The sequence below is a fragment of the Bombus impatiens genome, unplaced genomic scaffold, assembly GCF_000188095.3.
Source record: "Bombus impatiens unplaced genomic scaffold, BIMP_2.2 scf_0102, whole genome shotgun sequence".
Classification (NCBI taxonomy): domain Eukaryota; kingdom Metazoa; phylum Arthropoda; class Insecta; order Hymenoptera; family Apidae; genus Bombus; species Bombus impatiens.
Window position 1 is genome coordinate 5,282,245 of NT_176521.1, and position 13,032 is coordinate 5,295,276.

The 13,032-nt window shown below is 32.8% G+C and overlaps 1 protein-coding gene across 2 annotated transcripts in view; it reads right to left on the minus strand.

Moving 5' to 3' along the window:
* Positions 1 to 101: 101 nt before the first annotated feature.
* Positions 102 to 13,032, minus strand: part of LOC100744478 (A disintegrin and metalloproteinase with thrombospondin motifs gon-1) — a 160,703-nt gene continuing 147,772 nt past the window's right edge. Inside the window, exons 15-29 of one of the 2 annotated variants that reach the window (XM_003486218.4) lie at positions 12,477 to 12,643; positions 11,472 to 11,722; positions 10,933 to 11,311; positions 10,594 to 10,755; positions 10,325 to 10,462; positions 10,115 to 10,237; positions 9,820 to 9,990; positions 9,234 to 9,449; positions 8,242 to 8,433; positions 5,587 to 5,775; positions 4,823 to 5,148; positions 4,169 to 4,290; positions 3,897 to 4,087; positions 3,310 to 3,447; positions 102 to 2,998 (exon numbers count right to left, since the gene is read on the minus strand). In XM_003486218.4, the coding sequence (XP_003486266.2) occupies positions 3,358 to 3,447; positions 3,897 to 4,087; positions 4,169 to 4,290; positions 4,823 to 5,148; positions 5,587 to 5,775; positions 8,242 to 8,433; positions 9,234 to 9,449; positions 9,820 to 9,990; positions 10,115 to 10,237; positions 10,325 to 10,462; positions 10,594 to 10,755; positions 10,933 to 11,311; positions 11,472 to 11,722; positions 12,477 to 12,643 (2,717 nt within the window). In that variant the 3' untranslated portion in view covers positions 102 to 2,998; positions 3,310 to 3,357. The remainder of the gene's footprint in view (positions 2,999 to 3,309; positions 3,448 to 3,896; positions 4,088 to 4,168; positions 4,291 to 4,822; positions 5,149 to 5,586; positions 5,776 to 8,241; positions 8,434 to 9,233; positions 9,450 to 9,819; positions 9,991 to 10,114; positions 10,238 to 10,324; positions 10,463 to 10,593; positions 10,756 to 10,932; positions 11,312 to 11,471; positions 11,723 to 12,476; positions 12,644 to 13,032) is intronic. The other variant, XM_012395047.3, reaches the window with a different exon arrangement.

Below are 13,032 nucleotides of genomic sequence, written 5' to 3' on the forward strand. Positions count from 1 at the left end.
AGGAGGAGGGATTGGTCGTACTTTAGCCAAAACGGATTTGTACTCGGAAATTGTTTTGGTATTTTGGTTTAGGTACGACACTCTTTTCGTTTCTTTTTTTCGCTTCTTAATCGAATTGATTACATTGATTGATACTCGAAATCATGCGAACATCTAATCAAAGAGATTTCAATGATACGAACGACATATCGAAAAATTCGAAAATATATAGGGTGACTGTAACAATTGGATCAGGTTATATCTATATTCCAAGTGAAATTAGACATATCCATAAAATCGGTTAAAAAATAATTCACTTCTTCTGAGAGTTCAATTTAAAACGATGGAACTCGAGAGAATATGATTTTCATAAAAGAAGACTAGAAAACTTGATATAAAGATAGTAAACATACAATATTGTAACAAAGATATATTATTTATTAATTACTGATACTGAATTAAGAAACTATGTTATCTATTGTTCTATCGAGTTTTTACTGGTTATATCTTAGATCTTGCATTTGCGATCAATTTACATCGGAGAGTCATTTTATTTGGCGAGGCGAGACGGCGAGGTTTTATTTGAAAGAACGCTCGCGAAGAAAATTACAATGACAAAAATTCGAGTACAATTTTCGTACTGCAATCAAAAAATTAAATTTCAAGGAAAGGAGGTAACATTTTTCTATATGGCTTATTCTTAATTCCATTTGGAACAGCGATGTAACTTGGTCTAGTTGTTAGATTCTCCTTATAATATATACGCGTCGTTCTTCTAAATATCTTTAAAAAAGATGTATATATGCGGATGTTACTATATATATATGTATATATATATATATACTTCTATAAAATATTCGAGACAAGACCGGCTGAATTATTATTCAGCTATTGTCGACGTCCATTACGCGGACTCGAGTTAATAAGTTAATTCGTTCACTAATATGGAGTTTCGATTAGATTAGTTGAATCAGCTAACTCCGAAAATATGTGTTTACGAGTCTACCATGCTAAATCATAGCTCGTCTATAAACGTTTACCATTACTACTACGTACGTGCCACTAAAATCGCATACTAAATTGAATACTAAAGTCGTAAATTATGATTCTTTATGATGTAATAATTTCATAAGATAGCAATGCGATCGTCTCGTCCAAACGACACTTGTATTTATTTCAACATTTGGTCGTTACACGCGATATGTATATGGATGAAATACGAAAGCACTACGAAGGTATTATGGCAGTGGCAGAACGTACAACTGTTTTACGCATCAAGGAAACGCGACTCGGTCGCAAACTTGTCTCGCGTTTTACAATTCTTTTCTTTTTTATTAATGCAACTTAATTACTAAGAGTGGTAAAAATTCACGCCTGGACTTCCATTAGAAGATAATCCAGAAGGCTCTAGTACTCGAGCTATTCTGTTTACTTGTTTGCATCGTTAGAAGAATGTTTTCCACGGAAAAGAAAATTATTTACGAACATCCGGTTATTTGCATAAGCGTTTGATAGTCTAAAATTATTAGCTTAAAACAAGTTGCTATGGATAATCCTTGTAGAAGACTATACGCCATACAACATCGAGTATCTATACAAATAACCAAATACAAAATAAAATACTTTAAATGGTCCTTCTTTAACGAAGTTGCCAATATACTAATTTTAACTTTGAACAAGCTTTACAGCTGCTGTTTTACGTGTCCTATTGAAATAGGACCGGCGACTTCATTCAGAAGGGAAGCCGACGTAGAAAACATTTCTTTTTCTAACAATTGAAATTCAGTAGTAAAAAGTGAGTTGAAGGGATGAAGTGCGTTAGCTGGCTTTATATTCATTCAAGCCTAATTAATTTCACTCTTTCCAAGTAAACTTATAATAGCACCATAGTTGTAAAAAATTCGCGAAGGCAGTCTAATTTCTTTTTCGGTATAATCAACCTCGATTGAACAGATCCTTAATTGAAACTCCTCGGCTCAATTAAAGCAACGCTGGGTTTGTGGATTTTGCGTGGCTCGCCGTTTTCCAGTTTTTGTACTTCGCGTGCTAAGATCGACGTATACATATGTTTTACTACGATACTTCCATTGTTTCTTGTTTGATAAACAATTAGCTTTTCGAGCAGTCATGATGTTCCAACGAGTATAAACAAAATGAATACTGCAATTCTTACCGGGCATTATGTTACTTCTATACCTAAACGGACCTCTTAACCGGACACAAGTATTTGAATTCGACGAATAACTCGGGGAAGCGAAAAATTTACGCGGCTCTGTCGAACGTATAACTTTTGTTACACTTTCATTACAGTAGAACTTCATTTATCTGAACCTGCCAGGGGACGAACAGTTTATATATATATATATATATACATTGGAGCTTACCAATTTTTCCCACTATTTTTCAATTAGTGTTCAGTTGATCAGGCATTAACTAAGATTTCGTTCCAATAAATGGTTTCTACTGTATTTTCTCTTACAGAGAATTCTTCCTACTAGTAATGTTTGACTATTCATCCCTTGGAACGATTCCATTATGGAGAACAGTTTCGTTTCGTGAAATTGGCTATAGTTTCCTATTTCGAATTTATTAACTTTACCTCGCGTTTTGTTTCCTTAAATTGATTTTAGGTCGCTTATCAAGAAGCTTCCACTTCTACGAGTATACTTATTTCCGATGGATAAAACTACTGAAGATTAAATGCAAACTGTCGAACGATTAATGAACGTAATATTAATTATTCTTTACCATATTTGGTATTTCGTCAGTAGCGTTTAAACATTATCTACGGTCCATTGAGTCTATTTCGAAGTAGACTCTTTTTCATTTGAATGTACAATGATTATTGTTAAAAATCCACTAGCGGACTAGTAACGATTTAAGCGAATGATTCAGAGCAAGTTCGGGGTGGAGAGGATCGATTCGGTAGCGGATCTTGTCGATTTCATCTTGTGTTCGTCGAACCAGTCTTTTGCGATACGCTCAAAGATCCATTAGTGGAATTTCTACCTGCTGAAAACTGCAATAACGTACGTTTATGCTACCAAAGATTTTCAATTTATTCACAGGAGGATATGATTGATAAATTAATTGAACTATGTTAATTTTATAAATAAAAGTAAGAGAAAAGTCTAGTTTATCTTTTGTTGTTTCATATAGCAATATATCAAAGTTTTCTACGTATTAATTATTAATTTTTAAATAATTAGTAATTATCATGAGCATAACTTTATCTTCAAAGAAGAGTGTCAGCTTTTTAAATTAATGCTACTATGCTATAGCTACTATGATAACAGTAATTAGTATATTTCAAAAATATCTTTCACTCACCTGTACTTTACAGGCATTTGGAGATTATTGAGCCCTATATATTGCGGACTAGGGTGGTAGAACGTCTAGTTTCAATCCGTTCTTCGGCTTACAAAAGCCACAATAGCCTCCACATTTCCCGGTGACATGCTGTCTGCTCTAAAATTACAAGCATAATTATATATAAATATACATATAAATAATAAGAAACCATTCTTTTTATCTGGTAAATATCCTCCTATATGCTACTATTCTGAATACGTTATAGTTCTTTTATTTTTCTCTATATGGTTATTATTATTATTGTTGTTATTATTATTCGTCATTCCTTAGAGTATCTCTACCACTGTATTTTATTCTGATTTTATTCTAATGGATTACGGTAGTCTGTGAATAGAGACCTTTTATCAAATTAGTTGCGAAGTCATATCTTTAAAAAATAAATGTAATAATTTAAAAAAGGCATACATACTTGCAAAGGAAGAATATGCAAATTTTTAGTTTCATTATTAAGTAGATTTAATATTATGGATAATATTATGGATATTATAGCATTTAGATAGCAAAAAATGAAATATTCTGTAATATAAATAGAACATTAAACTTACAATATTATCGATTTCCATCGACGCTTCACGTTGCGATGTCCAAACAACACTCGACGATAATTGTAATTGAGTTCCTTTTAAGTTAATGCTAAAACGACCCTGAGGACAATGCGCAATGCTATTACAATCACCAGCTGTTCCATATTCGACACGGTTTAACCCTGTCATCCGCGAAAATGTATAATCATTCTCTAAAAGACACAATATTTTTTCCAAGATTTATTATAAATAATTTATTTGTTATACGTATTAAGACGTTTATTACAGCATACCTATGATGTACAATTCTACAGGGTCAATTCGTACCCTCCTGAATGTTGTCTTTCCCGAGGTGGAACAATTACAGTTGCTGTTTCTTGGTCCATTATAAGGACAAATATATGGATCGTTTGATCTAAAACAGATAATGATATAAATTTCCAGTATTAATGACATAAAATTGCCTTTTTCTCATTTTCAATCTATATCAATCTCTTAAAAACATATTGATTAATTTGAAATAATGAATACTTTATGTCAGCTTTTCTTCCCTCAACAATTTTTCTTCTTCCAAAAATGTTATCAAATAATTCTTCGATAAACTTGTTTCGCACTACCTCGTTTTTAATATTTCAAACAATTTCTTCATTTTTTAATTTCTTTCTTTTTCGGACAAGTGATCATATTCAAGTCGTTCTATGTTTGTTTTATAATATTTAATTTAGGACTCTATTTATCAAAATACTTCTAAAACAACTTGTGACTCCAAAAAATTTACAAACAAGTACATAGTACCATAAAAGGTATTACTTTTAATAGTAATATAGTAATAGTAATTTTAATAGCAACATAACTTTTGGACAAATGTAATTTCTGTATTACGTAACACAGTGGTGAGTTAACGATGGCATTACAATGATTTAGATTCTTTTTTTTTTTATACTAACGTCTTATCGTATATTTCCGCGTAATTCTCCTCAGGACCAGCTGGCAGTGTTAAATATTCTTTTGGTTCGGAGGTCGACATTCCATGGCAGTAAATCGACATGTTTCTTCCGCTCAAAACCAAAATGTACTCGCCATCCTTGGTAGCGTTGAAATAGTTTTTCTCCTCATAGCAGGACATTGCGTAACACTTTCTTTGGTTGCATTTCCGCTTCTGTAGCGGTTTGAACTTCTTAGGACAATGGGAACGGTGTACTCTGTTGCCTTTTAGGGACACGCAGTATATGCTTCGTGTTTCATGGCCCTTCTGGCCACAACTGTGAGTGCACTGTAGTTGAAATTTCTTTCGGTTATTTGGTGATTTTCATCAAATATCTTTAACATATGCTATTTCGATATTTTAAAAATATTTCTTAACTATTCACTAGCTTGATTACACTGATTTACAGACACTTTAATTAAATTTTTTTATCAGCAGTATTTTAGCATTTTGCATTGTAAACTTCACGATCCCTTTTTAATTAATTCAAAATTGTGAATTGTTTTCAGAAACTTCCAATGATCTTACACCACGTTACGTACAAAATGCAAAATACTGTACGTCGTGGGAAAAAGATTTGAGAAGTGCAAACTAAAAATAATAGATCTGAAATTTACAACGCAAGATTTTTTTGAAGAATAATCACGCAGGATTAATTGTATGATCTTCAATTGCTTAATTGCTTGTTATCGTTCTTGACGTCTTCTTTATTTAAATTACACTTACTTTCCCCCACGGACCAGCACGCCAATAATATTCATCGTCGCACTCTCGCAATTTGCAAGGCTGTTGAGATTTAGGCTTCTGATCCATCGGGCATTTATCAGTGGGCGTAGGATCGATCAATCCGTAACGATTCGCACGGTGACAGGACACTGATCGTTGCTGAATTCCTTCACCACACTCTGCCGAACACTTGAAACATATTAATTGATTTTAGTATAGAAAAGTAGTAACATATCTTCAATATTTTATCGTCTTTTTTCGTCCATCTATTTCTTTTTGTGCATTATATTTTGGTGCTTGTTGTACACGTAAGATGTGCAAGTATCTTAGTGATTTATCAGAATATTTCTCGCACCATTTGTTATTTTTTTGATAAATATTCGCTGTTGATGTGCAGAAAGCGTGACAATGTATGGGTTTCATGCTCATTATTGCTCATGCACCGATGGTGTTTGTACACAAAATGTATATAAAATGTATGTTAAAAAAGTGAATATCATTGAATCATTATATCTACAGATATGCATATATATGGTATACATATAAATATAGAATGATACACAGGATGTCTAAATTGGTGTTAACACTTAACAATTTTGTAAATTGACATAAAACATTTACATTAACGTTTATTTTTTATGTCTACTGTTTTTCACAATATTTGTGATTGGTAATGATGTTTATTATTAGTGGCGAAAATTATATATTATCTATGTATTCAAGCAGGAGGACACTTATTATCTTCGACTATATTTTGCTTTGGGATGGGAATGATCAATATTAGAATAGACTGTAAAAATCTGTAGAAAATACTGATACAGTTACAACAAGGTTCTGGTATACAAATTTGGAATCACTTACATACATTGCCAAGTTTGAACAAATTTATAGAATATTCTTGAAGAAGAATAGATAAGTATCGCACTTAATGCAATAAACAAATTAATAGCTGAGGTGCCTAAAATGGTAAATGCAATGACGAAAAGCACGAGATACAGATATATAAAAAAATGTATAATTATTATTCCATGTTAGGCAACTATTTGAGTCATGGCCATATAAAATATTTAATTATTATTTATTATTTATTACAAATATATACTCTGATGTAGTATATAAAAATAAAAAAACGTATTAATATGTGTTAATGATCCTATAACATTGTGCAGAAATTTCTGATAACATTATAGATTAATTATAATTTATCAATACTTGCTATAACAAGAGTCGTCATACTTTTGAACAGGAGTGTACATCGATGATATTGTTTTACAATGTTTACATCTTTCCAGACTATCATTTTTCCTTTTTTACTTAGTAACTTAATATTCTGTATATATAAAAATGGTGGGAAACATGTTATTTAATTTTTTCTGCAATAAATCGAATAGCTACTATATCTACCTACATACTATATATACAATATACTATAGTGATTCACTCGAAGATAAATTGATGTGCGTTCAATTAAGAGATAAGTATAGCTGATAAATGTTGTTATGAGATGATAAGGTTTCATGAAATGCTTTGGGAAAGAGCATTGACAAAAAAAAAAAGAAAAGAAAAAAAATAAAGGAACGATGACACCGATATCTAGTGTCATGTATATCGATAACTTCCGCATGCTGCATCGACAGGAATGATATATTTCATGAAGAAAATCATACAAATCGCATGCTCGTTCGAACGATTAAATATGCAAGCGTGAATCAACCGTGGATTAACACAATATTATTAGTGTTAATAGGATGAATTATTATTAGAGTATTCGTATGGAATCCAATGGGACAGACTTCTCTGCTCCAATTGTTGTCCTTGGAATTTTCTTGTATTTATTGATCAGAGGTGGACAAAATAAAATAAAAAAATATATTTTATTAAGAAATGGAAGGTCCAAAAAACATGGTAATTATTATTAGACACGTGTTAAAGTAATATAGGCTTCTGGGTTACTGTATCTACTGAATTATGTAATATCTTTATGATATAACGGAAACATACCAAGACCTCATTCGATCAAAGTTAACGTTGAATGTAAATAATGACGCTGATATGGTTCTGTGCAAATTCGAAATTTATCTCGAAATTTGACTCACAATAATCGACCAGTTTATGATCCATTTTCATCGAAAATGGATTACAAAGATTGGTTAAGGATTAGTGAGAATATCGGCCCCTCAAACCACACGATAAAATACGACTTCCTAGTGAATATCTTTCGCCAAACAACTTCTATATCGAGCATACGAAATCGAGCTTACGGATGAATCATAGGAAACAAATATAAAAGATTTCGGTATCTCTAAACTCTAGACCTCTCTAAGTAAGATTATTTTACATCTATTTTGGAGTATCTCATTCTCCATTTAGGATAATAACGTACTGGCTGAATACAATAAAGATTATTGTAATTTCTTCGTAAATAATATCGTTGTTTCTTAGAATCAGAAAGTAGAAGCATTAATGAACCGTTTGGACACAAGAAAAGTATTGTAACTTAATCTCATTCATAAAATTCATCGATAAGCTCGATCGAGAGGATCCAACCAAGACAAAATCCGAATATTGAAAGTGGATCGAAATGAACAAGAGGCAGGCAATGGTGTAAAACGTGATCGATAAATCGTAGATCATAGCGGCGAGGTATGAAGATACCTCAGACCAAGGTCCTTCCTGCCAAATAAAGTTGCAGGCAAAACGTCGGCAGGGTCTCTGCGATCTCGGTTTTCTCAGGCCAAGCCTCGAGCACTGCTCGTCCTTTACAGTCACTTCCGGCCCGTGGTTTCCTCTCCTCATCGTGCACTCCACTCTTCGCCTTTGGTGTCCGGTACCACACGATTTCGAACACTGCAAAACATTTTCGTTCGATCCAAACTGCGATGGAAACTTCTTATCAACTCCCTTCGATCCTTGACGCTTACACTTCTGACGTTTATTCGACAAGTATGGTATTTTAGACTCTAATGGGGATTTATTTGTAATAATAAGAAAGGTTCAGAATTCATAAAAGATTTATGAAAAGACAGTTCGAAATTGTTGTTTAATTTATTCTGGTATAGCCTAATAAATGGTCGCTAATATTCAAGGGTTATTAATATTTCTGTTAGTGTCTAGTAGTGTCTTTCTATAGCAGACATCATGGTCGTTTGTTTTTTTATTTTTTGTCTGTCTATTAAGAACTAATATTGTTTGTTTATTAATTGTAATTACCCTAGGATATGTTAAAAGTTAGATAAATAGTATTAATTAAATCTTTTTGTTTCTATTTAATATCTTTCTAATGTTTTTGATTCCGCTGTTACATATTGTGTATTAGTGATTTGCGTATTATATAGTGCAAAATGTGGACAGCTTAAATAATGGTGGAATTGAAAAATCACGACATTGACAAACGACATTTAATTACTTTACCTTCTTTGATATTGTTGTAAAAACAAAATTAAAATTTGAACCCATAGTTGCTATTGTTTTATTGTAGTTATTAAAGAGATTTTGTCTTTTTATCATAAATAATACTTTTATATAAATAACAAGTACAATATAAAGATAATAAGCAACAGATTATCGGCCTATGTATTTTTATTCAGTAAGGGTTTTAAAAAGGAAGCGACATCAAAGAAAATACGGCAAATCAATACAATACTTACGGCACTCCATTTGGAAGTTTTCCACTTGCGGAGAATATTCGTTTCTACTCGATTCTTTCGGTCTGTAGAAGTATTTACACAAGGTCTCCTTCGGCACGTCTTTGCTATTTCCGGTTTTTCGATGTCATGGCAGTTCTCGTCTGGTAAAATTTCACCACGTGGACTTCGACAACGTACTTGTCGATACTGGTGTCCCAATCCACATTCTACGTCGCACTAAATTGATAAATTAGTAAATTATATTAATATACATAATTTATATAATATTTCTTAAATCGTATTTTATTTACTGTACTGTACTTATATTTTATTACTGTGTTATTATATTGAGATCAAAAAATGTATACACAACAATTATTATTTTATATTTTTCTGATTAGAAAGGGAAACTGTAATCAACTTTCTATAAGTAAACTAAATATTAATTAAAGATTGTTAATTATCCTAAAGCAATACTTTATATAATTTAATCATTAATACGTATAATTCCATAATTCCTAAATGAGGTAAATATTCCTGAATGTCAGAAATAAAATGATAGAACATCTATTCATATCATTATCGTTTTATGTATTTCTAAACTAACCTGGCCCCAGTCACTATGAATCCACATTGGACAATGATAACGATTGCAGGGGATCTGAGTAGATGGTTTCTTTTCGTTATCACAATAACTGTCAGGTGCAATGGTTCCTGTTTCGATGGAGACACATTTTACCGCTGTATTCATATAGCCTTTGATGCACGGTCTGGAGCACTGGGATACGAATAATATATACATATATAACGTTACTATCTTTTTTTCTAAATAATTAATCAGTCATTTACAACTACGATAATTAAAAAATTGAGTGAAATATTATAATCATGTAAATACCAACCTGCCGTGTTTGAACGTGCCATTTATATCCATAACGGAAAATTATATCATGAATTTCGTTATCTTGCTGAGAAGGAATCTCATATGGTGGATCAGAAGAATATTTAATTGGCGGTTTGTTTATCTGTAAATAATAAAATATGATTTTACAAGTGAAGTAATATACATTAAGGAACAGTAAGAATGTCGAATTAAAAAAAGATCAATGTACCACTGGACAAGGTTTCAGTATACAGACTGCAGTATCGTCAGGTTTGTTGGCAGGAGAACATTTGTTACTTGTCATTCCATCAATAGGTTTGCATATAACTTTTCTTCGCTTTATACCTTCACCACATGTAACTGAACACTGTGAACAAAGACAAGTTTACTTAATGCAGAACGTGCTTAATGTATTTTATTTGAGTACTACTTCTTTCTACAAGCTTTCTATTTTTTGAAATCGCTTTAAATTTAAATATGTGTAACACCATTACGTACTGGGCTCCAATCACCAGAGTGCCATTGCTCGCAAGGTCCAGGGTTGCAAGTTTCTGCAATATTAGGAGGAGTGTCACCGCAGTAACTGTTTGGAACAATACGATTCTGTATGTGACAAACAAAGTGCCTGTTTCTCTTCCCCACGCCACACGTTACTGAGCACTATTATAAAAAGAAATAAATAGATTACAAAAAACAATTTAATTGTGAAATCCCTTAACTGCTTAAGGATCAATGTTGCATTAACGCTACACTTCATTTGCAACCTTTTTCAGCTAATTTACATTAGCGATAAGATTAGGAATTAAATAAGTCAAAATAATTGAGACATATAATTACACGACTCCAATTCTTGAACGCCCACTTGGGACATTCTTCGTTTCCACACGCTCTTTCCAAATCTTTCTTTTGTCCCATACAATTTTCTTCGGAAACTGGTCTTCGATTCGAGTCTACGCAGATAGCTGTTCTGTATTGAACTCCACCACCACATGTGGTATTGCACGCACTCCATTTTCCGTAACTCCAGTGAGCATCCTCACAGGGACCTATACAAGCTTCCGTATCGTTTGGTTGTTCAAGATGAGCGCACGATTGTGCTGGAATTGCACGAGGTGGATGATTCGAATGCAACAGCCTTTGCATACATCTAGAGGTCACCATGCGAGTTCCTAGACCACAGTGGTTCGAGCATTCTGATACTTCAGTGATATTCCATCTGGAATCATTCAACAGAAATGTGATTTGTCTTACTCAAATAGATTTTTGTTATTATAGCTTGACAGTAACAAATTAATTAAAGCATTCAGAGTAAAAATGCACTTAGTCCAATATAATTAATTAACTAATAACTATATACTTATCGACAGCATACTTACTCAAGTATACAATGATTGTTGCACATTTGACTCTCTTCCCGCGGCCTTTCCGACTCGCGACAGTAATCATCAGCGACGACCTCTTTGTACTCGATGCTTATACACTCAGCCTTACGATGCTTCATACCTTGACAGGTGAGACTGCAATCTGACCACTGGCTTAGTTTCCATTCATAGCTCTCTAGAATATCTCGCGGCACCGTGTATTCGTAAGTAATTTGGGGCGGATTTAATTCCCTCACTGATAATATCTAGAAGATTATAAGTAATATGATAAATATTATGTAATATTATATTATATTATATTCGTCATATATATAATATATATAGAATCATGATCAGAATTATTAAAAATTTCCAGTGACTCCTATTTTATGTGGATTAAACAGGAAACGATGGTTATTTAACGTGAACTTAATGCAGTAACGTGGTATAACTAAGACAACTAAATTGATAATTCACAACTCACAACTAATAATTAAACAACTCATAACAACACGCAACTCGCTCTCAACTCTCTCTCTTGACTTAACTCTCTTAACTCAATTGACGACTCGCAACTAACTAACTCCTTGCAACTAGACTCTCAATTAACGACTGAAGGTTAATCGTCTTTCTCCCTTAAGCATCTCTTTGTTGTCTTCTCATACTCCTTACCACGTACGTGTTCCGTAACCGTCCGCGATCATAATCACCGTACGTCTCCTTCCGCGTAACTATTTGACTGAAGGACCGAGGACGTATTGATGGGCCGTTTGGCCCATTGAAGTTTCCCCACCCTTTCGGTCTGTCGACACTTAGGCTTTCTCGCACCTTTGTTTATATTTCGTCGGATCTCTCTCAGATAATCTTTCCACGATACTACATATACGTTAATATATAATTAATTTTATTCCATGATATTCTATTGTTATGTTCTATAAGTATTCTATGATTGATTACTTCAGTATCATAATGAGTAATAATATAGTTATTTTGGAAATGTTGAATTACACACACACTTACTTCCAGAATTAGGTCAGTTTCGATTGGCCTGGAAGTGTTCAGACGTTCCACAACTGATTCAGGTCCGCTGTATTCGATAGTTACGCCATTATCTACGATCACCCTTTGGGTCATCACCATAAAGTTCCCATTTAATATGTATTTCCCGTTTTCTCCAAGACGCAAAGCTGAAACAGATCAATGTCACAATTTAGCGATGAATACTAAAATTTAGACATTCATCAACAATTTTTTCCCACAAAATGAAGATAATTGTACGATTATTTCTATATTTGTTAAGATACGTTACATGGCATATACTGGTACAGCAAGAAAACATTTTTTATCTGCACATACAGTATTCTATTGCGTCATTGAACTGTTAAATTGTAGTACGTATCGTACAGACCAATTAACAATTATTTCACACTGTTTTATAATCTCATTTTTTTATCAAAACTGAGGAAACAAAATTCTGATAAAAACATATTTTATCATAATCTAATCTTTCAAATAAAATTGTAAGCAAACTGTACATAAGTTTTAAAAAGATATCTCCCCATCATATAAGGATATC